At 45.7% G+C, this 24,968-nt stretch overlaps 1 protein-coding gene across 4 annotated transcripts in view; it reads right to left on the bottom strand.

Moving 5' to 3' along the window:
* epg5 (ectopic P-granules autophagy protein 5 homolog (C. elegans)) overlaps positions 1 to 24,968 on the bottom strand; it is a 236,083-nt gene that overhangs the window by 186,440 nt on the left and 24,675 nt on the right. For 3 of the 4 annotated variants that reach the window (XM_038790783.1, XM_038790784.1, XM_038790786.1), the window contains exons 3-6: positions 16,486 to 16,726; positions 15,435 to 15,589; positions 13,992 to 14,099; positions 2,192 to 2,265 (exon numbers count right to left, since the gene is read on the bottom strand). In XM_038790783.1, the coding sequence (XP_038646711.1) occupies positions 2,192 to 2,265; positions 13,992 to 14,099; positions 15,435 to 15,589; positions 16,486 to 16,726 (578 nt within the window). The remainder of the gene's footprint in view (positions 1 to 2,191; positions 2,266 to 13,991; positions 14,100 to 15,434; positions 15,590 to 16,485; positions 16,727 to 24,968) is intronic. The other variant, XM_038790785.1, reaches the window with a different exon arrangement.

Here is a 24,968-nt window from a genome sequence, read left to right as displayed (position 1 = left end):
TTTGTTTTAAAGTAATTCAGCGAGAAGACTTAATAGATTTGGTGAGCGTCAAGAAATAGCACCAGTGAATGCTGTGACTCAAGACTGAATACAACATTAAATATTTTATGAGGCAGAATCTCTCAAGTCTGGCCACAAAATAGAGTTATACAAGGGTATTAAAAATACCTAAGAGCTCAGCATATTGCCCATCAATAAATGAAGGAGTGGCATGATTGATGATGGCATTCAGAAATTCCTTCCAATTAAAGGAAGGCTATGTGCAACAGTATAAAGGTAATCTTTCTGGAAACTACATATAGCATCCCTCTCCAAGGAAAATTACTCCTTCTTCAATTTATTGCTAGAATTAGCACCTAACAAGCCATAATGAATGGTAGGACATATAGAGTACCAGAGAGAATTTGGGGTGCATGCCCATAGATCCATGAAGGCAGCAGGACAGGTCGATACGGCGGTTAAGAAGGCACGTTGGATATTTGCCATTATTAGCAAAGGCACAGAATATAAGAGAGGCCATGTTGGAGCTGCATAAAGTGCTCTTTAGATCACAGCTAGAGCATGGTGTGCAGGTCTGGTCATCACACTATAGGATGTGATGCACTAGAAAGGGTGCAGAGGTGATTCACCAGGAAGTTGCCTGGGCTGGAGAATTTCAACTATGAAGAGAGGCTGGGGTTGTTTTCCTTAGAGCAGAGAAAGCTGAGGGGGGTACCGATTGAAGTGTATAGATTATAAATGACAAAAGATAGGAAGAAACCTTTCCCTTTAGTAGATAAGTCAATAGCCAGGGGACATAGAGTTACGGTTTAGTGGCATGAGATTTAGAGGGCACTTGAGGAAAAATGTTTACTCCGAGGCGGTGGTGGGAATCTGGATCTCACTGCCTGAAAAGGTGGTAGAGGCGGAAACCCTCATAGCATTTAATAAGCATTGAAATGGGAACTCAAAATGCCATATCATGCAAGGCTACGGACGAAGTGCTGGAAAATGGGATTAGAATAGGTAAATGTTTGATGATCAGCACAGACATGTTAGGCCAAAGGGCCTCTTTTCTGTGCTTAAAACGTTCTGACTCTAAGTTTGAAGGAGAAGCTTCAGTGGGATTTGCTAAAATTTGAAATATGAAGGCAACTCAGAAAGAAAGTTCAATATTCACTGCCATTAATAGATAGTAGGTTGTTCCCAAAAGACTTAATGTAATTGTTTATTTTAATCCTGTGGGTGGTAGTGGCAATGTAGCATTTATTCCCCATCCTTAGATGCCAAACAGATGTCTTATGTTGGCCAGGGGGTGTAGGTCTAACCCAGTTGGATTTCTACAACAATCCAATACAGATAGTTCACAAATGACCAGTTATTGATTTCAATCTTACAATGCTGGGAGTTAAACCATGAGCTCTGGGTTGCTAGCGTTAACCCTTGATCAAGTTACAATACCCATGTGTGAATTTCCATACCCAATATCATGATTTGAATTTCCTTCAAGTGCACCTGCCAAATCTGCAACCTCTACCATTGAGAGGACAAGGGCAACAGTTACATGCGAACATCACCATTTACAAGTTGCCCTCCAAACCACACCCTGTCCTGACTTGGAAATATACCACCATTTCTTCACTACGACTGGGTCAAAATCCTCAATTCCCTAGCAATACTGTGAGTGTACCTGCACCACATATACTGAAGCAGCTCAAGCAGGCAGCATCTCATCACCTTGTCAAGGGCAATTAGTGATGGGCAATAAAAGTTGGAATAGTCAGCGACACTCACATTCCATGAATTAATAAATAATAGGAATGATTCCACAAGTACTGAGTACTTAATTTCTGCATTATAATGGTAGTAGAGTTAGATACTTCTCTAAAGGGTAGTTAATTCAATGCTCGTACCATAATTTAATTTAAATCCCAGATGACCATAGGCTGCTTTCCCCTTTGAGAGCTGACTAGTGATGCTTTAACCTGAGGATCAACACACTTCAGACGAGGGGCAAGGTTGAGAAGACGGGCCTTCATGAATAACCTCAGCTGGTAAGGGAAGTAGGTTGTTGTCATGAATTGTCCGGTGAATGGCATATCAAATGGTATTGATGCTCTCGCAGATAGGGTGCCAGTGCATTGGCAAGGAATGGAAGTAAAACAAAAATACTAAAGAAACCTTAAATTGGAACAAAGGCGGTGATACTTACTTGATAGGTGACAGAAGTAAGGCTAGGGCTTGCATAAAGAGAAAGATACCCGAAGGATTATCGAACACTGATATCTGAAATGCAGAAAAAATAGACTTGGGTGAGCGTCAAGAAATAGCACCAGCGAATGCTGTGACTCAAGACTGAATACATTAAATATTTTATGAGGCAGAATCTCTCAAGTCTGGCCACAAAATATAGTTATACAAGGGTATTAAAAATACCTACTCTAAGAGCTCAGCATGTTGCCCATCACTAAATGAAGTAGTGGCATGATTGATGATGGCATTCAGAAATTCCCTCCAATAAAAGGAAGGCATTTTCTAACATTTTTGTGTACTGAGATGTGTTGCGATAAATGTCATAAAGTGCTTTGAAACTGCTGTAGGATAATAGGTGCAAATGCTTAGCTTATCATTCCCCTTAATTTTTTATGTAAAGGTGAAAAAAACTACTGAAAGATTAGAGAAAGGAATGTAAAACAAATACATTAAGATTTTAGTCTGAAAATCCCACAAAGTACTTCCAAAGTTTATACCTTTTTGAAACTTATTTTATAAAATGCTATCTTGGGGCGTGGGCTTCACTAGACATTTATTGTCCATCCTGTTCCTTGGAGAAGGTGATAACGCTATGTTCTTGAAATGCTGCCATGTGACAAATGTGATCCCAGAACACTGTAAGAAGAGAGCTCCAGGATTTTGGCACAGCAATATGGCCTATTTCATTATTTGAAGAATTTTGAATGGAGCTGGACTTTGTGCAAACAGCTTCGCTTCTGACATATGACTGAGCAACTGAAGATTATTGGGGCAAGGTCTCTGCCCTGCAGACTCCTGCAGCAATGTCCTGGGGCCAGGATAATTAGCCTCCAACAACAATTACTTTCCTTTGTGTGACTCCAACTACTGGAGAATTTCTCCTCATGCTGGCTCTCCCCTGATACCCAATGACTTCAGTTTTACGAGGTCTCGTGGGTACCACAGAGTGGAATTCTGCCTTGATGTCAAGGGCAGTCACTCTCACCTCAACCTGTTTGACAAGGTAAAAAGCATAGGTATTTGATTGCTGACACTATAGGACTCACTAAACCAAATCTATTTTCAAAAAATTTAAATCAGGTATTGATTTGGACTGAGAATGTTTCCTTGCATATGATATGAATTGCTAGTGTGAGAAATATCTGGGAAAGGTGTTATTATCTGCAACAAATATTCTTTTTTTAAAATAATATTTTAGGTATTTGAAAATTTTTATAACGGTAACATAAACAATGACATCAACATGGTAAAATAAACATTTCCCCCCCCACCCAGCCCAATCTTCACACACCTCAACCATACAACAATCCGCCCGTTCCCCCCCCCTTGGAATACTGCATCTGCTGACATTTTAATTTTCCCCGAGAAAGTCGACGAACGGCTGCCACTTCCGGGTGAACCCGAACATTGACCCTCTTAAGGAGAACTTTATTTTCTCGAGACTGAGAAACCCAGCCATGTCACTAACCCAGATCTCTGCACTTGGGGGCTTCGAGTTCCTCCACATTAACAAGGTCCGTCTCCGGGCTACCAGGGAGGCAAAGGCCAAGACGTCGGCCTCTTTCGCCCCCTGAACTCCCGGATCTCCCAACACTCCAAAGATCGGTACCTCCGGACTTGGCACCACCTGTGTTTTTAGCACCGTGGACATTGCCTCAGCAAAATCCTGTCAAAACCCTCTCAGCTTTGCGCATGCCCAAAACATGTGGACATGATTTGCTGGGCTTCCCACGCACCTCGCACACCTATCCTCAACCCCAAAGAACTTACTCATCCTAGCTGCTGTCATATGTGCCCGGTGGACTACCTTAAATTGTATCAGGCCAAGCCTGGCTTGAGGATAAGGAGATATTAACCCTGCTTAGGACATCTGCCCATAGCCCCGCCTCTATCTCGCCTCCTAGCTCGTCCTCCCACTTTCTCTTAAGCTCTGCCTCCGAAAGCTCCTGGTAAATATCCGATACCTTCCCCTCTCCCACCCAGGTACTGGAAACTACTCTATCATGTATCCCCTGTGGCGGCAGCAGCAGAAAGGCCGGCACCTGTTTTCTCAGGAACTTTCGCACCTGCAAATACCTAAAACCATTCCCTGCTGGCAATTTAAATTTATCCTCCAAAGCTTACAGGCTAGGAAAACTCCCGTCTGTAAATAGATCCCCCATCCTTCTAATTCCTGCTCACTCCGGAACCCGCTATCTCGCCTACCCGGTACAAACCTGTGGTTATTATAAATCGGGGTCCAATTCGATGCTCCCTCCTCTCTCTTACATCTCCTCCACTGCCCACAGATCCTCAGGACCGCCACTACCACTGGACTTGTGGAGTATCGGGCCGGTGAGAACGGCAGAGGTGCCGTTACCAGCGCTCCCAAACTGGTATCTTTACATGACGCCACCTCCATCCGCTCCCATGCCAACCCCTCCCCCACATCCTAATCATGGCTATATTAGCCGCCCAGTAGTAATTGCAGAAGTTCGGCAGCGCCGACCCACCCTCCCCCTGACTGCGCTCCAGCAACACTTTCTTCACTCGCGGGGTTTTACTCGCCCATACAAAGCCCTAATCTTATTCACCCGCTTGAAAAAGGCCTTTGGGATGAAGATGGGAGGCACTGAAAGACAAACAGAAATCTGGGGAGGACCGTCATTTTCACGGTCTGTACCCTGCCCGCCAGTGATAACGGGAACATGTCCCATCTCTTAAAGTCCCCTTCCATTTGTTCTACCAACCAGGATAGGTTTAACTTGTGCAGTGCCTCCCATTCCCAGGCCAACTGGATTCCCAGATATCGAAAGCTCTTCCCTACCATTGTAAGCGGCAGTTCTCCAGTCTCTTCTCCTGTCCTCTTGCCAGGATCGCAAACATCTCGGGCGAAATTCTCCCAAAACGGGAGAAATCGTCAAACTGCCGTAAAACCCGGGCGGGTTTTACGGCATCGCGCCCCTTCCCGACGGGGGACCGATTCTGGTCCCCCGTCGGGGCTAGCAGCCCGACGTCGGAGGCTCCGACAAGTCGGGCTTAACGAAAATCGTTAAACCCGCTTGTCGGACTTAGCGCCGGCTGACGCGTCATATGACGTCAGCCGCGCATGCGCAGGTGGGAAGACTCCACCCGCGCATGCGCGGATGACGTCATCGCGCTTTTGCGCGAAACCCGCGCATGCGCGGTCCGGGTTGCCCCTCAGCCGCCCCGCGTATTGATACTGCGGGGCGGCGGAAGGACAAATAGTGCGCGGGCATCGGGCCCGCTGCCCGCGATCGGTGCCCACCGATCGCGGGCCCATGGCACCCTTGGCACGGCCGTGGTACTGCCGTGCCAATCGGTGCCATGGTTATTTTTTTCCAGGTGGTCACGACGTTTTTACGAACGGCAGGACCAGGTGTGTTTGCCGTTCGTAAAAAGGTCGTAAAGGGCTGGGACTTCGGCCCTTCTAACAGCTGTGAATCGCTGCCGGCCGTAAAAAAACGGCGGCAGCGATTCGTGTCGGGATTTCGGCGGGGGGGGGGGAGAATAGCGGGAGGGCGTCAAAAAAGTCGGGAAGGCCCTCCCGCTATTCTCCCACCCGTCGTGGGGGGGGGAGAATTTCGCCCCTCGTTTTTCCCCACATTCAATTTATACCCCCAAAATTTGCCAAATTCCCCCAAGATTCGCATTACTTCCCCCATCCATTCCAATGGGTCCAAAATGTACAAGAGCATGTTAACTGCGTAGAGCAAGACCAGTGCTCTTTTCTTCCCAAGCCAGCCCTTTCCAGATCCTAGAGGCTCTTAACGCCATGGCCAATGGCTCTATGGCCAGAGCAAACAGTAACGGGGAGAGGGGGCACCCTTGCCTCGTCCCTCGATGTAGTTTAAAATACCCCGACCTCAGCCTGTTCGTATGCACACTCGCTACTGGTGCCAGTTAGAGCAACCGCACCCAGTCAATAAAGCCCTCACCAAACCCAAACCATCCCAGCGCCTCTCACAGGCAGTTCCACTCCACCCGATCAAAAGCCTTCTCCGCATACATCGCTACCACCACTACCACTCCATTTCCTTCTGAGGGCATCATAATAACATTTAGAAGCCTTCAAACATTGGCCTTGAGTTGCCTGCCCTTAACAAATCCCGTCTGGTCTTCCCTTATCACCCCCGGGACACAGTGCTCTATCCTTGTGGCCAGTACCTTAGCCAGCAGTTTGGCATCCACATTCAGTAGAGAAATCGGCCTCTATGACCCACATTGCTCCAGATCCTTATCCCGTTTCAGGATCAATGAAACCGAGGCCTGCGATATTGTTGGAGGAAGGACTCCCTTCTCTCTTGCTTCGTTAAATGTCCTCACCAGCAGTGGGCTCAATATCTCCGAAAACTTCTTACAGAATTCCACCGGATAGCTGTCAGGCCCCAGGGCCTTGCCCGACTGCACGCTCTCCAGCCCCTTGATTATTTCCTCAATCTCAATTGGGACTCCCAACCCCTCCACCAGGTCCTCCTCCACCCTCGGGAACATCAAATGATCCAGAAACTGCCTCATCCCCTCCACCCCAGCGGGGGCTCCGACTCATATAATTTACTCTAAAAGTCCTTAAACACCTCGTTCACCTTGCTGGGTCCAGTATTCCCACCTCTACTCTTTACTTATCTCCCTGGCCACTCTTTTCCTGAGCTGGTGCGCAACATTCTGCTTGCATTTTCCCCGTATTCAGATCGGCCCCCCCCCCCTTGCCTTCCTCAACTGTTCCACTGCTTTCCCTGTGGTCAACAGCCCAAACTCCACCTGGAACCTCCGCCGCTCCATAAGTAGCCCTGCGTCCGGGGCCTCCGAGTATCTCCTCAACTAACCTGTCCCTCTCAGCCCATTCAGTCTTTTCTCTGTGGGCCCGTATCAAGATTAATTCCCCTCTGACTACTGCCTTCAAAGCTTCCCAGACCGTCGCTGAGTCCTCCCCCATATCATTTGTTTCCAGGTAGTTCAGGATGGACTTGTTAACCCGCCCACAGATCGCTTCGATCGTTAGCAACCCCACATCCAGCCTCCACAGCGGGCGTTGCCCTCTCGCCACGCTAACCCGTAGATCCACCCAATGCGGGGCATGGTCCAACACTGCAATTGCCGAGTACTCAGTATCCACCACCTTCGGTATTAACGTCCTGCTCAGAACAAAAAAGCCGATGCGAGAGTATACCTTGTGGGCTTGTGAAAAAAAGGAAAACACCTTTGTTCTCGGCCGTGCAAACCTCCATGGGTCTACTCCACCCATCTGTTCCATAAAACCCTTCAATTCCTTTGCCGCAGCCGGCCTCTTCCCTGTCCTGGATTTTGACCAGTCCAATTCAATGACTGTATTGAAGTCCCCTCCCATGATCAGGTTACTCTAAGTCTGGGATCTTACCTAACATCCGCCTCATAAATTCCACGTCATCCCAATTCGGAGCATATATGTTCACAAGTACCAATTGCACCCCTTCCAGCTTCCCACTCACCATTATGTACCTTCCCCCCCCCTTGTCTAACATGATTCTACCCTGCATTGAATGCCACTTGTTTGCTAATCAAGATAGCCATGAGTGGAACACTTGCTAACCCACTGCTTCCTCAATCTCATCTGGTCTGTAACCTTTAGGTGTGTCTCTTGTAGCATTGCCATGTCTGTCTTCAGTTCCTTCAAATGCGCGAACACGCGAGCCCTCTTGACAGGCCCATTCAGTCCTCTCACGTTCCATGTGATCAACCTGGACAGGGGGCTTCCAAACCCCCCCCCTCCCCTGCAGACGAGCCATCACCCTTTTTAGGCCAGCCTCAAGCTTGCGCCCTCCGCTTCCTCGAGTCCCCACTCAGGCTGCCGCCGTTCCCGACCTCTCATTTGTCCCCTAGTAACAGTTCCTCCCCTGTCAGCAAAGCAGCACCCCGCCCACCAAGCAAAACATTAGAAACCCAATCCCCCAAGTCAAGCTCCAGCTTAACACCTTCTCACCCCTCCCTGCGTTTGAGAGTCAGCTGACCCATGCTGACTCGGTAGCTCCCACCCCTGGCACCAAGCAGTCTGTCTCCCTATTGTTTTCTTCTCTCTCCCCCCCCCCCAAATGAATAAACATTTTAAAAGCATCACATTCCCCAGTAAACAAACATCAGAAAAAACAGTGAAAAAACAGTCACCCAAAAAGCAGAACCAAATTCAAAGCCCATCCCCCCCAACAAGGTCCCCGCAAGACAAAGCAACCACATAGAGCTACTTAAATTGATATAATCCAGCACCACAAATCCCCGCCACAGTACTTCTCCAAGACTTAAGTGTCTTTTAATTCACCTCCAGCTTCATTTCTTTAATAGAGGTCCATACTTCGCCTGGCATTTCAAAGTAGAAGTCCTGTTCCTCATGTGTGACCCACAGACAGGCTGGGTACAGCATCCCGAACTTCACGCCCTTCTTAAAGAGGGTCATTTTTGCACGATTGGACCCTGCTCGCCTCTTGGCCAAATCCGCTTCCAGGTCCTGATAGATGTGCAACTCACAGTTCTCCCACTTGCTGCTCCGTTCTTTCTTGGCCCACCTCAAAATGTGTTCCTTGTCCATGAAACGGTGAAAATGTACCACCATGGCCCTCTGCGGCTCGTTCGCTCTGGACTACCTCGCGAGGGCTCTGTGCGCTCTGTCCAATTCCAGGGGCCGAGGGAACACCTCAGTCCCCATCAACCTCTCCAGCATGTCCGTCACGTAGGCCCTCGCATCCGATCCCTCACTGCCTTCAAGGAGGCTAACAATTCTGAGATTCTGCCTCCTGGACCTATTCTCCAGGTCCTCCAGCTTCTCCTGCATTCTTTTCTGGCGGTCGTTCATTGTCCCCACCTTGCTTTCCAGCATGGTTCTATACTCCTCGTGCTCGGACAACTTTTGTTCCATCGCCTGGATCGCTCTCCCGTGGGTTTCCTGATTCTGAATCACTTGATCAATCGAAGCCTTAATCGCGTCCAGTGTGTCCTTCTTCAGCTTGGCAAAGCAATCCTCGAAAAACTTCACCAGCTGCTCCAGCGACCACTGTGTCTTCTCCCCACGGCCCTGCTGCCCCGCCATGCTGTCCCGTGTTACCAGCTCTACTTGCGTCTCCCTTATAGGACTTTGTCGTCCCACACGCCCACTTCTGGTCCAATTCCGCATACACTGGAAGGGGATTTTTCCTTACTGTCTCACTCTTCACCGATTTATCCCATAAATCAGAAAGAAAATGGGGGAAAAGGTCCAAAACTCCGTTACAGACGGGAGTTATCAAATGTGTGACCTACTCCTCCATGGCTGCCACTGGAAGTCTGCAACAAATATTCTTTCAACACAGAATGACTGACTTAATGTGGAGTAAAATGATGAAACAGTGCAAATGAAGCTACTTGAATTAGAAATTTTAAGACTTTACTAATCAGTTTCCATGTCAGCGGAGCCTAAACTGGATCCAGCGTGTACCATACATAAGTTGCCCAGGATCAACTCGCCAAGGCTCCTTCAACAGCACCTTCCAAACCTGCTGCATGTACAAGGGCAGAAAATCTACCAATCTCTGATTTAAAACTAATAATTTATTCAGCAGTAATTGCTGCTTAAGGAATGGCCGTTCTATACTTCTGCCAGCCTCCATGTGTATAAGTGCTCCCTGAAAGGTCTGGCTCTAATTTTTAGGCCTTGCACCTTTTCCTAGACTTAATATAGAACATAGAACAGTACAGGACAGTAAGAAGTCTTACAACAGCAGGTTAAAGTCCAACATGTTTGTTTCAAACACTAGCTTTCGGAGCACTGCTCCTTCCTCAGGTGAATCAGGAAGGAGCAGTGCTCCGAAAGCTAGTGTTTAAACAAACATGCTGGACTTTAACCTGGTGTTGTAAGGCATCTCACTGTGCTCACCCCAGTCCAATGCCGGCATCTCCACATCATAGAACGGTACAGAACAGGCCCTTTGGCCTTTGATGTTGTGCCAAGCATTGTCCGAAACCAAGATCAAGCTAGCCCACTCCCTGTCATTCTGGTGTGCTTCATGTGCCTATCCAATAACCGCTTGAAAGTTCCTAAAGTGTCCGACTCCACTATCACAGCAGGCATTCCATTCCACACCCTAACCACTCTGAGTAAAGAACCTACCTCGGACATCCCTCCTATATCTCCCACCCTGAATCTTATAGTTATGCTCACTTGTAGCAGCTACATCCACCCGAGGAAATAGTCTCTGAACGTCCACTCTAAATATCCCCCTCATCATCTTATAAACCTCTATTAAGTCGCCTCTCATCCTCCTCCGCTCCAAAGAGAAAAGCCCGAGCTCCCTCAATCTTTCCTCATAAGACCTATCCTGCAAGCCAGGCAGCATCCTGGTAAATCTCCTTTGCACCCTTTCCAATGCTTCCACATCTTTCCAATAGCGAGGTGACCAGAACTCCACACAATATTCCAAATGTGGTCTCACCAGGGTCATGTACAGTTGCAGCATAACTCCGCGGCTCTTAAACTCAAGCCCCCTGTTAATAAACGCTAACACACTATAAACCTTCTTCACGGCTCTATTCACTTGAGTGGCAACCTTCAGAGATCTGTGGACATGAACCCCAAGATCTCTCTGTTCCTCCACAATCCTCAGAACCCCGCCGTTGACCGTGTAATCCGCCTTCAAATTTTTTCTACCAAAATGAATCACCTCACACTTATCAGGGTTAAACTCCACCTGGCATTTTTCGGCCCAGCTCTGCATCCTATCAATGTCTCTTTGCAGCCTACCACAGCCCTCCACCTCATCCACTACTCCACCAATCTTGGTGTCATCAGCAAATTTACTGACCCACCCTTCAGCCCCCTCCTCCAAGTCATTGATAAAAATCACAAATAGCAGAGGACCCAGCACTGATCCCTGTGGTACACCGCTGGTAACTGGTCTCCAGTCTGAAAATTTTCCATCCACCACCACCCTCTGCCTTCTATGTGATAGCCAGTGGACAGTGAGGGCCCAAAGATCAAAGCCAAAGGCTCTGCAATCTCATCCCTTGCCTCTCAAAGAATCCTTACATATATCCCATCTGGCCCAGGGGACTTGTCGACCCTAAGGTTTTTAAAAATTGCTAACACATCCTTCCTCAGAACATCTACCTCCTCCAGTCTACCCACCTGCATCACACTCATCCTCAAAAATGTGGCCCCTCTCCTTGGTGAACACTGAAGAAAAGTATTCATTCAATGCCCCTCCTATTTCTTCTGACTCCATGCACAAGTTCCCAGTACTGTCCTTGACTGGCCTAACCTCATCCTAACCTTACTTCCCAGCAGGAGTTTCTGTCTACCCGATCAATTGTCCTTAATATCTTGAAAATTTCAACAAATTCACCCGTTAACTTTAAAAATTCCATAGATTAGTTGGTGTAGCTTCTCCTGAACCTTTGGGGTTTAGCTATCGTTCTGTTAAGTCCATTGTGCATTCCTTCCTAATATCTGGTGCCCAGAACTGCTCATAATACTCCATTGTTATCTAAGCCCCACCTCCTTGATTTCCATTCTTCTAGATATCAGGGCCAACATTCTATTATAAAATGAAAATAGAAAATGCTGAAAATACTTAGCAGATTAGACAATTATGTGGAGAGAGAGGGAGAGTTAATGTTTCAGGTTAATGATCTTTAATCTTCCGTCACCTGCCTGATCTGGATATTTTCAGCATTTTCTGTTTTATTTCCGACTTCCAGTATCTACATTATTTGTTTTTATATCAGCATTTCACCAACCTTTTTGATTGTTTTCTGTACCTATTTATGACATTTTAATAATCTATGTATTTTGACTTCTTAACATCTTGGACTATTGCAATAGCTTTTCACCATTTCAAAACCTAGTCTATCCTTTTTAGGTCGAAAGTGAATGACTTCACATTTGCCAATACTGACATCTATTTGGTACAGTTTTTGCCCATTCACTGAACCTAAAATTACAAGTATTAATATGGTTCCATCTGCACTCTGTACAATTTCACCGATTAGTCATCGGCAAACTTTGATATCTCTCCATCTCATAATCTAAGTTGTTAATACGGAATAGACAAAGCCTCAGATGCTCATGAGATTATCACGAGTCATATTCTGCCAATCATCACCGACTGTCCCCTGTCGTTCAGCCAATTTTTGAACCAGTTTAATTATTTGCCTGCCATTCCAATTCAATTAACAATCTCTTATAAGGTACTTAACCAAATGCCTTCTGGAAGTCCATATAAATAATATTCATAGATTTTCTTTTATCCACCACTCTAGTCACCTCTTTAAAATATTCAATTCGATTTGGCAGGCACGATCTAGCAGCTGAAAATTTCAAGTTGTTTCATCAGGCTATTCTTAGACTCAAGTAATTTTAAGCTAACTGTTTGATAATTCCCTGGTTTCTCTCTCTCGCCTTTCTTAAATAGGGAAGTGAGCTGTGCAATTTTCAAATCCAAAGGAACAATTCCCGAATCAAGAGAACATCAGGAGATTATAATTAGTATATCTGCAATGTTCTCACCTACTTCCCTTAAAACCCTGGGTTGAAAACCATCTGTCCTTGGGGGTCTGTTATTCTTCAGTACCATTATTTTTCTTGAATTAATTTTGGTGAGGCCTTGACCCTGATTCAATATTAGTTTCCTTGGGATGACTGGCATGCTAACCTCTCCGCCTACTGCTAATTCTGACACAGACTGCAGCTGATTGAAGGATTGACAGAAGGATGTCAGGCTTCCTTCCCTTAAAGAATACTAATGAACCACTCGGGTTTATAATACAATTTAGCAGCTTTGTCTTTGCGTTCATTTTTACTGATCAGTTGTTTTAATATCCAGAGCTTTTTGTTATAAACTGAACTCAAATTCCCACAGTGGAATTTGAATTCATCATGTTCTCTGGATTATTAGTCCAGGCCTTTAGATTACCAATCTTTGTTCTCTTCCTTTATCTACCATAACTACCAAATGACTAGACTCTATCAACCTCTATACTCCATATTCTACTGCATACACTATTGTCAGCTGAATGACATGACGTGACATTCCCCGCTGGGTCACTGTTTGTGCGGAGTCTGCATCTTCTCCCTATGTCTGCGTGGGTTTCCTCCGGTTTCCTCCCACAGTCCAAAGATGTGAGGGTTAGGTGGATTGGCCATGCTAAATTGCCCTTTGTGTCCAAAAAAGGTTAGGAGGGGTTATTGGGTTACGGGAATATGGTAGAAGTGAGGGCTTAAGCGGGTCAGTGTAGACTCGATAGGCTGAATGACCTCCTTCTGCACTGTACGTTCTATGTATGTAATCTATGTAGAACAGCTCTGGATTTGAAACAAAAAATTACCAGCAGTTTTGAATTAAAAAAACGACTCCTTAAATATTGTGCAAATAGGCAAATAAGCAAGAATTGACTACAATCAGTAGACTCAATTACTAAAGCAAATTATAGAGGGCGTCACCTGCTGTGCTGTGGCAGTCTCCAGAGATTTGTTCATGGATCAAGAAAACCCTCAGCAACATTTGAACAACACCCTGAAGCAGCTACAAATTATACAGCATGCTGAATTTCAAAATGTACATTATTGTGTATCAGTTTTTAAAAAGTATTCAAATTGGCAAATCATCAAATCTGTACTGCTAGATATTTCTGGTATTATTTTTATCACAAACTAGAATCATCAAAACATTACAGAAATTGAAAAAGCATCATTTTCTTTGAATATTACATTAAAACAAAAGCAAGGTTGCAATATTTTCATGCAGTGAGTAAATTCATACCTTTACAAATGGGGCTGCCCATTTGCTCACACCAGCTGGGCATCTAAGGATATGATTCAGAAGAAAGAGGTGGTCAACAGCGGAGCCAACTCTGTGTAACACAGCAACCTAAAAGGATTAATTATTATTAATTAACAAATAGCTTTGTAGTACAGATAGTAAGACAAGGTGATTTCTATAAATCACTGCTAGAATGAAGGAAAAAATGTCACAAAAAAGTAACTTTTCTAATTGTTTACACCTGTAAAACGGAAGCCACCTGTTTTCCAGAATCTCTTCTGGGGCCTCAGAATTTGATCACACATCGTAATGATTTGGATGAAGGAATAAAGAATTCCACATCCAAGTTTGCATAATACACTACATTAGGAAGTGTAGTAAAGTTGTATGGATGGAAGGAGGAATTCAGCATTAACCGATTGAATGAGTCATCAAAATCATGACAAATGAAATTCAATGAGATTAGGAGCTGCAGAGGAGCAATGGAATTTAGTTGTCCATGTGTATAAATTACTGAAAGCCAGAACATAGTAACAGAGATTTTAAAAAAGGTTAATGGGATGTTGCTCTTTCTTGTAAGTGAGCTCGAATATAAAAGTTAGGAAGTGATGCCTCGACCGTAGAATTTTGATTAGAACGCTTTGGATGTGCAGCATTAAATTTTGGGCACCAAGGAACATACATCAGCCTTGGAAGGTTTACAGCACAGATTCAACAGAATGGTATCATGCCCCATAGGGTTAAATTATGACACTAGTCTGCATAAAACTGATTTTTGTTCTCTCACATTTTAGAAAGTTGAGGGGTGATGCAAGCAAGAAAATCATAAAAGGGATTTAATTGTGTAGAATCAGAGAATTATTTCCTCTGAAGCAAATGGAGATATAAGGGAGCAAAGAGTGAAATCAAGAAGTTGCTTCTTCTACTCAAATTCAAAACGCCTTTCGCTAAAAGGATATTGGGTCAATGAAATTTTCAAAACTGAGGCAGATTTTTGTTGCTTAAGGGTATCAAGGGTGAAGGAACAAGGAGAGTTAAATGGAGCTGAAGTACAGCGATGATCTAATTGAACTGCACATTTGCGATGCTTTCAATAGTTTTAATACAGTGGAGATAGGATTTTTTCCCCACTATTGTGGTTCCAATGGAAAGTTATTTCCTCAGTTTTTGTTTTTTCTCCACAAAACGGCAGTCTTGCAACACAATAAACAAATTAGATATATATATTTTTCTAATGGTGATGAGTATTTAACAATTAAGTGTGAGACTAGCCTAGGTCAAAGAAATGGATATCAAATGTTGAGCATTGCATACAATTAGTATTGCTAGTGTCCAGTGGTGTACGAGAGTAGAAGGAGGAAGAAACTGAAGCATTAAATTCATCCACAGCAAGACTATAATTATCTAACAGACATTTTAAAGTTCAGTATTATAATTCCATACCAATTTTTGTAGCCAGAGAAGAATGTCACTGTGGAATTTACTATCTTCATTTGTTCTTCGGGTAAAAGTGAAGAGCACACTGATACTTTCTTTTAAAAGTTGCAGGTCTGAATGGCTGCAATCCACTTCTTGAACATCTGTTCGAAATAAGGAATCTGTGAGGATGTTACTTGGCTGTTAGTCATAATTTGAAAAAAAAAGTACTGGTAATGCAAAATTGCATTTTCACCATATTTATTATTTCAAATTAAAGATAAAATCGTATTTAAAAGGTAAATTCCATCGCAAAACTGACAATGGGTTTTATTCTATATTCACTAAACTTAGGATTTCCATGAGTGTACATATGCTTGACTGTATCCAATATATTAAGGCAATATATCACGTATGGATAGATGATAGAATTCTAAAAAATAATTCCTATCCAAAGTGGATCTATTGTTGCTAATAACCTTTAACAGCAAGACATCAACTGCTGACATTAAAATGGCACCTCAACACAAATACCAACAAAAGTAGGGGGGAATTCTACCAACTGCTGATGGCAATGATGGAATGAAGGGTGCATGAGGCCAAGAACAGAAAGTTATGGGAAGATTGCAGAGCTGGAACCGGTTACAAAGATGGATTGACTCCATCTTTGTTTCAGATGTTGGTTGACCCCATTCAATTCCAGAATTTCTATTTTTATTTCTCATTTCCAGGATTTTATTCTTCTTCACAGAGAATTCTTGTCTTAAAATCAGTACAATCAGACAATCGGAGGAGGTACACTTTTAAGATTTAGTGCTGATTGAAAAACTCTGAATGGATTAAAACCAAGTGTGCATCGACTTATTAATTTAGCCTTTACTCTTTTTGTTTTCAAAGGAATTTGGTAGATTTTATCAAGTGTCAATAAAAAAAAAAACTGGAAATCTAGAAAAATAAAGATAAAAAATAGTTAAAATGCACAGCACCTGCCTTAAGTGAAAGGACAGGTTAGCATTCTGGTGTAAACCCTTCACTTCACTGAAAATCTACGTGAGCTATTGATTCATGGTATACAAACCTCGTCTTTGCAGAACTGCTACCGCTCTAAATGCTGAAGAGCTGTTCAACAACCTGAATATGTAAGATTCCACCTGTAGACGAGAAAGCACTGAGGTATAGGCATGTAAAGCCAGCGTTTGATGCAAGTGATCCGCCTTAATATCCAAAATCCTTTGCAGCTCTCCAAGAACCAAATTGTCCATCTCCACAACCTGAAATCTATGATAGGCTGTAACTTTTGATTGATCAGCACAAACTCCCTATAAATGAAAAAAAAACACAAGGTGATGTTAACAACAGAGGAAGTCAGAAGGCGTCGACTTCCATAAAGTAACAGTGGAATTATACAATACCAGTACAGAATGTATTTTTTTTAAAGTCAAATACATATGAACATTAATAGTGTACCAAAAGAAGCCATTTAATCCTTGAGCATAATTGCAAAGACCATGTGCACTATTGTGGACACTCCCTCCTTTTTGTTATGGACTGGAGGAAGTTCAATTCTAACAGCACTAATTTTTCTTCTCAGCACCCCATCCGTAGAGGTGTTTAGATTTTTTTGTTAAATAAGCTGTGGCATGTTTCCCAACCTGTGGGTTAGTGTGATCCGATTTCCACCAATAACCTCAAAGCAAATGCGAGGTAGGATTAACTCAGAAGGTTAGTTTATTGCACACATTCAGAAACTGTGTATAGGAGGGTCTGCAACTTCCCCCTCCACAGTCATATAACAAACAAAGGGATACAGAAAAGAAGGTTTTTATGGTACAGAGACCATGGAGAAAATAAATATTGGTTCATGAGAGATCCAGAGTCCACAAACAAAGTCCTAAGACAAATTCATTGATGGTGACCTGTGGGTTGAAAAGTGTGAGATGAATGCTTTTTCAAAAAAAATGTTTTTATTGGTTTTCACATTTTATGTTATACATTTCAGTTTGTGTATTAAATTACGCGTTTCATTACCGCAGATAGTGTCAAGCAAAAGCAACCATGGAAAGATTAAAATTTACAAAAGTGTGATTAAACCCTTGAGCAAGAAAGAAAAGCAAACAAAGATCACTATAAATATTTACATCTCCACTTGTTTCCCCCCCCCCCCCCCCCCCCCCCCCCCCACCACCATCTGTGGCCTGTAGACTTCAATTGGCCAATTTGCCTCGGCTACCCTCCCCAGTGTTGGCCCAAGCGTGTATTAACACTCCCCCCCCCCCCCCCCCCCCCCGACCCTTACCTCCTTCTTCTGCTGCTCCCTTCCCTCTCTGCCCCTTCCTTTTCCGTCATGTTCCATTACTCGTCTGTCTCACCCCCCCCTCCTGCTCTACTGGTTGCTGACTACGAACAGATCTTGGATCAAGTTGGTGAAGGGCTTCCACAGATGGTGAACTTTATCTTCTCCAGTTCGAAGAATTCTGCCAGGTCGGGCAGCCAATCTGTAGCTTTGGGTTGTGCTGCTGATCGCCAGCCAAGCTGGGTTCTTGCAAGTGATTAGGGAGGCAAAGGAGAGGGCATTGTCCCACCACTTTTCGCTGTAATAGGCTCAGCTCTGCACACGTGGAGGTGGAGTTTGCCCTCTGTAGTGCTTCAATCCAGAGAACACCATACTTCTATGCCTAGTCCTTCCTCCCATTTTCCCCTCGTCTTATGCAGGGGGGGAGCGTAGCTCCTCCACAGTTGCCCGTACAGGTCCCCACAGTTCTCCCGCTTCCAACAGTTCCTCAACTAGCGAGTGTCCTGGCATTGATTCCCTACAGAGTAAGTTTCTGACCTGTATATATCTCATTTTATTTCCTTAACGTAGTTGGAACTATCCCATGAGTTCCTCCAGGCTTGCTAGTCTGTCATCTGTATACATGTCACTAACCTTGTCTCCTCGTCCTGTTTCCACCTTTTGAAGGTGGCATTCAAAGTTGCGACCGTGAACCTGTGGTTGTTACAGATGGGAGCCATTGTGTTTATTTCGGTTAGGCCTAAGTGTTGCTTCATTTGATACCACGTTCGGAGCGTGGCCACCACCACTGGGCTTCTTGAGTGCTTGGTCAGAGGGGATGGGAGTGCGGTCGTGACTCGGGCTCGGAGGGACGTCCCTATGCAGGAACTCTTCTCAATCCTCACTAATTCCGTTCCCAGTTCCTTCACCCATCCCTTCATTCTTTCTGCTGTGGCCGCCCAGTGGTTGAACTGTAGGTTTGGGAGGGCTAGGCCTCCCATGCTTCTTTTCCTTTGTCAGACCCTCTTTTTGGAACTTGGATTTGTCTGTATGCTCTCTGTCCCCTCTGGATACCTCTCCAGCCTTTTGCCGTTCTGAGGGCAATAACCAGTGGCTTGATTGCCAGGGCAACCAGCAGCGGGGACAGCAGGCATCCCTGCCTTTTGCCTCTGTGCAGCTGGAAGTATTTAGAGCTGGAGGTGTTTGTCTGTACATTCATCATGGGAACTCTGTACAGTAGTTTCACCCAAGCGGTGAACCCTGATCCACGCCTAAACCGTTACAGTACCTCCAAGAGGTGCTTCCACTCGACTCTGTCGAAGGCCTTTTATGCATCCAAGGAGATGATCACTTCTGGTGTTCTCTCCCCAGATGGGGTCATTATCACGTTCAGCAGGCGCCTGATTTTCACTGTTAGCTCCCTGTCCTTGACAAAGCCCATCTGGTCCTCCACGCTACCTCTGGTACGCAGCTCTCCAACTGCCCAGCCTGAGGTTTTTGCTCGGATTTTTGCATCCACATCAGTCGGGTCTTTGACTTTTTTGGGTATCCGCGATATTAAAGCTTATGCTAGTGTTGGTAGGAAGGTATCTTTTTTGAGCATCAACGATATTGAAGCTTGTGCTCGTGTTGGTAGGAAGGGAGCCCTTACTAGCCAGTCTATGAACATCTCACGCAAGTGTGGGGCCAATGCTGGCTCTAATTTTTTTTTGCAGAGGTCCACTAGGAATCCATCTGGCCCCGACGCCTTCTCGTCTGCATGGAGTTGATACTCTCCATGACTTCCCCCAATTCTAACGGTGCTTCCAGACTTCGTCTCCTATCTTCCCCCAAAACTGGCATATCCGAGAAACCGCTTCATCCCGGAGTCTCCCTCGGGGGGCTCTGAGATGTACAGCAGAAGGCCTCAAAGGCCTTGTTGACCTTTTCCGACTCAGCTACCAGCCTGCCACTGTTGTTTTAATCTGCTCTACTTCCCTTGAGGCTGCCTGCTTTTTCCGCTGGTGGGCCAACATGCGGTTGGCTTTATTTCCATACTCGTAAAAGGTCCCCTGTGTCTGGCGGAGTTGAAATGAAAAATGAAATGAAAGGTGCACTGCTTTCCTCATGGGGAGCAGATCAAAGTCCATTTGTATCTTTTTCATCTCTGCCAGTAGCTCTACGATGAGTACCATTGGTCCACCTGCAGTTTGGAGTAGACCAATTGTTGCCTAGCCGCCCTCTCCTTCCTATCTCTGTGCACTTTGTACATAATTTCTCCCCTAATGACTGCCTTCAGTGCCTCCCAGAACTTGGAGGGTGAGACCATTGTTGTTAACGTACCCGTCTATGGTCTTGTGATATCATTTCGCAAAATGCCTTATTGGCAAGGACTGCCGTGTCCAACCTCCCATCCATGTAATGTGGAGCGTGGTCAGAGATTACAATTGCGGAGTATTCCGCTCCTACTACCCCGGAACCACCGATTTCCCCACTACAAAAAAAGTCGACCCTGGGGTTGACCCTGTGTTTCTGGGAGAAGGCGAACTCCTCCTCCCCTGGATGTGTGAAACTCAATGGGTCCAATACCGCCATCTGTTACATGAACGTGACTAGTTCCTTCGCCTTGTTTGATTCCCCCCCTCCCCCCCCCGCCCCCGCTTTAGGGTTTTATCTCTCTGCCTGTGGGATTTGTACACGATTAAAGACCCCCCCCCCCCCCCCCCCCCCCCCCCCCCCCCCATGATGTGTCAGTGTGTGTCTATGTCGGGGATTTCTGCCATGGTCTTTTTCACAAATTCCATATCCTCCCAGTTGGGTGTACACGTTTAAGAGGACCACTAATCCCCTTCCATGACTTAACATCCACCATGGTCTGTAACCGTCCTAGTCACTGTAAACGCTGTGCTCTTATTGAGCAGTATGGCCATCCCCCTAAATCTCGTCCCATGGCATGAATTGTACATCTGTCCCACTCACCCCTTCCTTACCCGCAGTCGCTCCTTCTCCCTCAGCTGTGTCGCTTGGAGGAAGACTATGTCGGCTTTCATACTTTTCAGGTGAGTGAAGACTCTGGATCTTTTCACTGGGCCGTTAAGTCCCCTAATTTGTGAGACTAACTATACTTACCTTGTGAAGCGTACCTGCACTGCGGAGTTTCCCTTTGTTAGGGAGTCATCCAAAATGGCTGCCAATGATTTATATGCCTTGTGGGTGAGCCCTTGTACTCCGGGGTTTCCCTTTGCTTGGGACTCTCCAAAGCGGCTGTTTGTGGTGCCTTTGTCTTCCTTGCTGCCATATGTGATTTGTCGTAGCCAGCTTGGAGCTCTTCCCCTGTCCTTATGCTACCTCCCCCCCCAGTCTGTCTCCCTTACCCCCCCCCCCCCATTTACACCCCATTTGTAGTGCTCTTACCCCCCCCTGCCCACCCCTCATCACCTGGTACCCTTCCACCAACAGGAGATGTGCCGCCACCCGCCCCACACACACCCGCTGATCTAGTGACCCCCGGATTGAGTGACCCTCCCAGTTGCAGGACCTTGCCCGTCTTACCCAGTTCACAATCCTTTCCCGGTCTTGAGGTGCAGTTTTGCGATGATGGCCCTCAGTTGTTCCCTTCCCACCAGGTTACATCTGGCCTACATACACTGTGCGGTTCCTACCCTCGGTTCCCTCCGGTAGGCACACTTTGCAGAGGTTCTAGCGTTGTGACCAATTTTCGAGGTCCACGAGCCCCCCCCCCGTGTATCTTGCATCGCCATCAACCTTGTCATTTCCGTCTCTACTGCAGCAATCTGGTCACTCTGGTCGGTCGAGGCCTTCTCCAGCTCCCTAATCGTTGCGTTCTGAGTCTCCAGCCGCCTTTCCAACTTTTCCAGTGTTGCCTGCAGGATAATCAGTGCATCCGCCACCTTGCCGTTGTCCTCAACCCATCTTAATGGCCTCCTTTGGATCCTAGAGTTCCTGTGTAAGGAACTCCCTCTATCCATTAGTCAGGGTGGTGCCCTCATGCGGCCTGGCGGTCCTTCTCATTTAGGTGTGGCCGGGTCTTGCCACCCGCCCGCTTGCCATCTCTTCGTTCCTTCTTTCCAGGCTTCGCCTTCAACACCATAATACCAACCAAGCTCATATCAAAGCTCCAAAACCTAAGACTTGGCTCCTCCCTCAGCAACTGTATCCTTGACTTCCTGACCCATGGACCACAATCAGTAAGGTTAAACAACAATACCACCTCCACGATAGTCCTCAATACCGGGGCCCCGTAACGTTACGTAATTAGTCCCCTACTATACTCCCTATATATACACACATGACTGTGTGGCGAAATTTGGCTCCAACTCCATCTACAATTTTGCTGATGACATGACCGTAGTGGGTCGGATCGCAAACAACGATGAGTCAGAGTACAGGAGGGAGATAGAGAACATGGTGTAACAATAACAATCTCTCCCTTAATGTCAGCAAAACTAAGGAACTGGTCATTGACTTCAGGAAGCGAAGTATCGTACACACCCGTCTGCATCAATGGTTCTGAGGTAGAGATTGTTAACACCTTCAAATTCCTAGGTGTGCACATCACCAACAATCTGTCCTGGTCCATCCACATCGACTCTATCATCAAGAAAGCACAACAGCACCTCAACTTCACTAGGAAACTAAGGAAAACTAGCAAATCCACATTGACGCTTAACAATTTTTACAGGTGCACCATAGAAAGCAACTTATCTGGCTGCATCACAGCCTGGTATGGCAACACTCAGCCCAAGCCCGGAAGAAGCTACAGAGCCGTGAACATAGCCCAGTCCATCACGCTAACCCGCCTCCCATCTGTTGATTCTGTCTGCACCTCCCGCTGCCTTGGGAAAGGGGCAGCATAATCAAAGACCCCTCCCACCCGGGTTATTCTCTCTTCCATCGGGCAGGAGATACAAAAGACTGAGAACACGCACTAATAGGTTAAAAAACCGCTTCTTCTCCGCTGTTACCAGACTCCTGAATGACCCGCTTATGGACTAAACTGATCTCTCCATGCATCTTCTCTACTGAGCCGTACTACACTCCTTTTGCTTCACCCGACTGTGTATTTATTGTATGTCCTATGTTTTTTTCATGTATGGAACGAATTGTCTGTGACAAATGGTTCACGTGACCTTGGTACACGTGACAAAAAATCAAATCCAATTCAATATAATTTCACGTTTTCAGGAGCAGCAACACATTGTGCGTCTGCTCAGCACATTTCCTTCACCGAATCTCCTGTGTGATGAATATAATCCATTTTTTGTTTCCAGTAATGATATTAAAACTTGGATTAAGATGCATACAGACAGTATACCTGCTGAAGTTGTGATTAAGAGGTCGCAGAAGTGAGGTAATCGTTGATTTTGTAGGTGAAATGTTCTGATAATATAGATTTGAGAACTATTTACTTGTTTACAGCTAGTGGAATATTGTTGATGTTTAAAGGACAACCGGGGTGTAGATAATTTATATGGGGTACTGTGTCTGGTCCTAGCTAAACAGGTCATGGAACATCTTGTGGGAGGAGATAGAAGAATGCCTTATTTTGGGTACAGAAATGTCTGAAAATGTTAGCTCTGCCTCGGATTTTGATCTGACCAGAGGGTGATTCAGTTTTGGTTCTGAAATGTTCCATCTCCTAAGATCCTGTGCAGAGAAAAGCACATAAAAAACCTGGTTGTTAACTTTATTCATAAGTAGTATTTGAACTATATTGGTTTGGTTAATTGGAGTACAGTGGTGGGTTTAGGAACTGAAAAAAGAAACTTTAACGTAAGTTAAGTTAAAGAGTTAAAAAAGAGTTAAAAGTTAAGTTAAAGTTAAGAACTATACACAGTTATAAACAACTACGAAACAGAACACCCGGAGGCCTTGTTCATCGTGGCCGGAGACGTCAACAAGGCCAACCTCAAGAGTGTACTGCCAAAATTCCACCAGCACATCTCCTGTCCCACCAGGGGTGACAACACTCTTGACCACTGCTACTTGCCATACTTGCCATACCACGCCTACCGTTCCATCCCCCGACCGCACTTTGGGAAATCAGACCAAAGACAATGTTCCTTCTCCCGGCATACAAGCAGAAACTCAAGCGGCAGAATCCAGCGAAGAAGGTTGTGCAGTGCTGGTCCGAGGAGATAGAAGAGCTCTTACGTGATTGCTTAGAGACAGTGGACTGGTCCATATTTAAGAACTCAGCGACCAACTTAAATGAGTATGCCATCACCGTCACAGACTTCATCAGCAAATGTGTGGACGACTGCGTGCCAATGAAAACAGTACATACGTTCCCCAACCAGAAACCATGGCTCAATCGCGAGTTGACTCCCTACTGAAGGACAGATCGGAGGCGCTCAAGGCAAACGACCTTGACCTTATCATTCCAATGAGGTATGGCCTCCGCAAAGCCGTCCGAGATGCCAAGAGAGAACATCTCTCTTGCAACCGATCCACATCAGACGCCATTTCCCTGGCCCTATACTCATCCCTAGAGCATCTTGAAAACAAGGACTCCTACATCAGACATAAGAACATAGAGCAGGAGTAGGCCATCTGGCCCCTCGAGCCTGCTCCACCATTCAATGAGATCATGGCTGATCTTTTGTGGACTCAACTCAATGTTGAGGTGAGGGACGCCGTCAGTGTCCCTGCTGATTTCATCTGTGGGAAGTGCACCCAACTCCAGCTCCTCAAAAACCGTGTTAGGGACCTGGAGCTTGAGCTGGATGAACTTCGGATCATTCGGGAGGCAGAGGGGGTCATAGATAGGAGCTTCAGGGAAGTAGTTACATCAAAGACTGGAGATAGATGGGTAACTATAAGAGGGACTGGGAAGAAGCAGTCAGTGCAGGGACCCCCTGCAGTCTTTCCCCTGAGTAACAAGTATACCGTTTTGGATACTTGTTGGGGGGGGGGACTTACCAGGGGTAAGCCATGGGGTACAGGCCTCTGGCACGGAGTCTGTCCTGTTGCTCAGAAGGGAAGGGGGGAAAGGAGTAGAACATTAGTAATTGGGGACTCAATAGTCAGGGGCACAGATAGGAGATTTTGTGGGAGCGAGAGAGACTCACGTTTGGTATGTTGCCTCCCAGGTGCAAGGGTACGTGATGTCTCGGATCGTGTTTTCCGGGTCCTTAAGGGGGAGGGGGAGCAGCCCCAAGTCGTAGTCCACATTGGCACTAACGACATAGGTAGGAAAGGGGAAAAGGATGTCAGGCAGGCCTTTAGGGAGCTAGGATGGAAGCTCAGAGCGAGAACAAACAGAGTTGTTATCTCTGGGTTGTTGCCCG

The sequence above is a fragment of the Scyliorhinus canicula genome, chromosome 3 (assembly GCF_902713615.1).
Source record: "Scyliorhinus canicula chromosome 3, sScyCan1.1, whole genome shotgun sequence".
In the NCBI taxonomy this organism is placed as follows: domain Eukaryota; kingdom Metazoa; phylum Chordata; class Chondrichthyes; order Carcharhiniformes; family Scyliorhinidae; genus Scyliorhinus; species Scyliorhinus canicula.
This window is presented reverse-complemented; position numbering and strand designations above follow the sequence as displayed.